Here is a 270-nt window from a genome sequence, read left to right on the forward strand (position 1 = left end):
CACCTGCTCCTCAAAGGCCTGAGACAGAGACCAGAGGAGGAGTGTGAGCGGGGTACCCCCCACCCACGTCCCTCCTGGGTGGGGCTGGCACGGCGCCCACCTTCAGGTCCACGGTGGGTGGGATGCGGATGTCGAAGCCGGCTGCCATCTCAGAGGGCACCACGTTGAAGGAGACGCCCCCCTCCAGCATGGTCAAGTTGAGAGAGGTGACATCCCCCAGGGTCAGGCTTGAGTCGGACTTGAGCCTCGGGGGATACAAGGGAGAGTCAC

At 64.4% G+C, this 270-nt stretch overlaps 1 protein-coding gene across 1 annotated transcript in view; it reads right to left on the bottom strand.

The window, feature by feature from the left end:
- ACY1 (aminoacylase 1) overlaps positions 1-247 on the bottom strand; it is a gene marked incomplete at its 5' end in the record, with an annotated part of 1,187 nt that extends 940 nt beyond the window's left edge. The window contains 2 exons of the mRNA XM_010163758.2: positions 4-18; positions 101-247. Of these exons, the coding sequence (XP_010162060.2) occupies positions 4-18; positions 101-247 (162 nt within the window). The remainder of the gene's footprint in view (positions 1-3; positions 19-100) is intronic.
- Positions 248-270: the final 23 nt, after the last annotated feature.

Source organism: Antrostomus carolinensis, unplaced genomic scaffold (genome assembly GCF_000700745.2).
Source record: "Antrostomus carolinensis isolate BGI_N321 unplaced genomic scaffold, ASM70074v2 scaffold36382, whole genome shotgun sequence".
NCBI classification, from domain to species: Eukaryota; Metazoa; Chordata; class Aves; order Caprimulgiformes; family Caprimulgidae; genus Antrostomus; species Antrostomus carolinensis.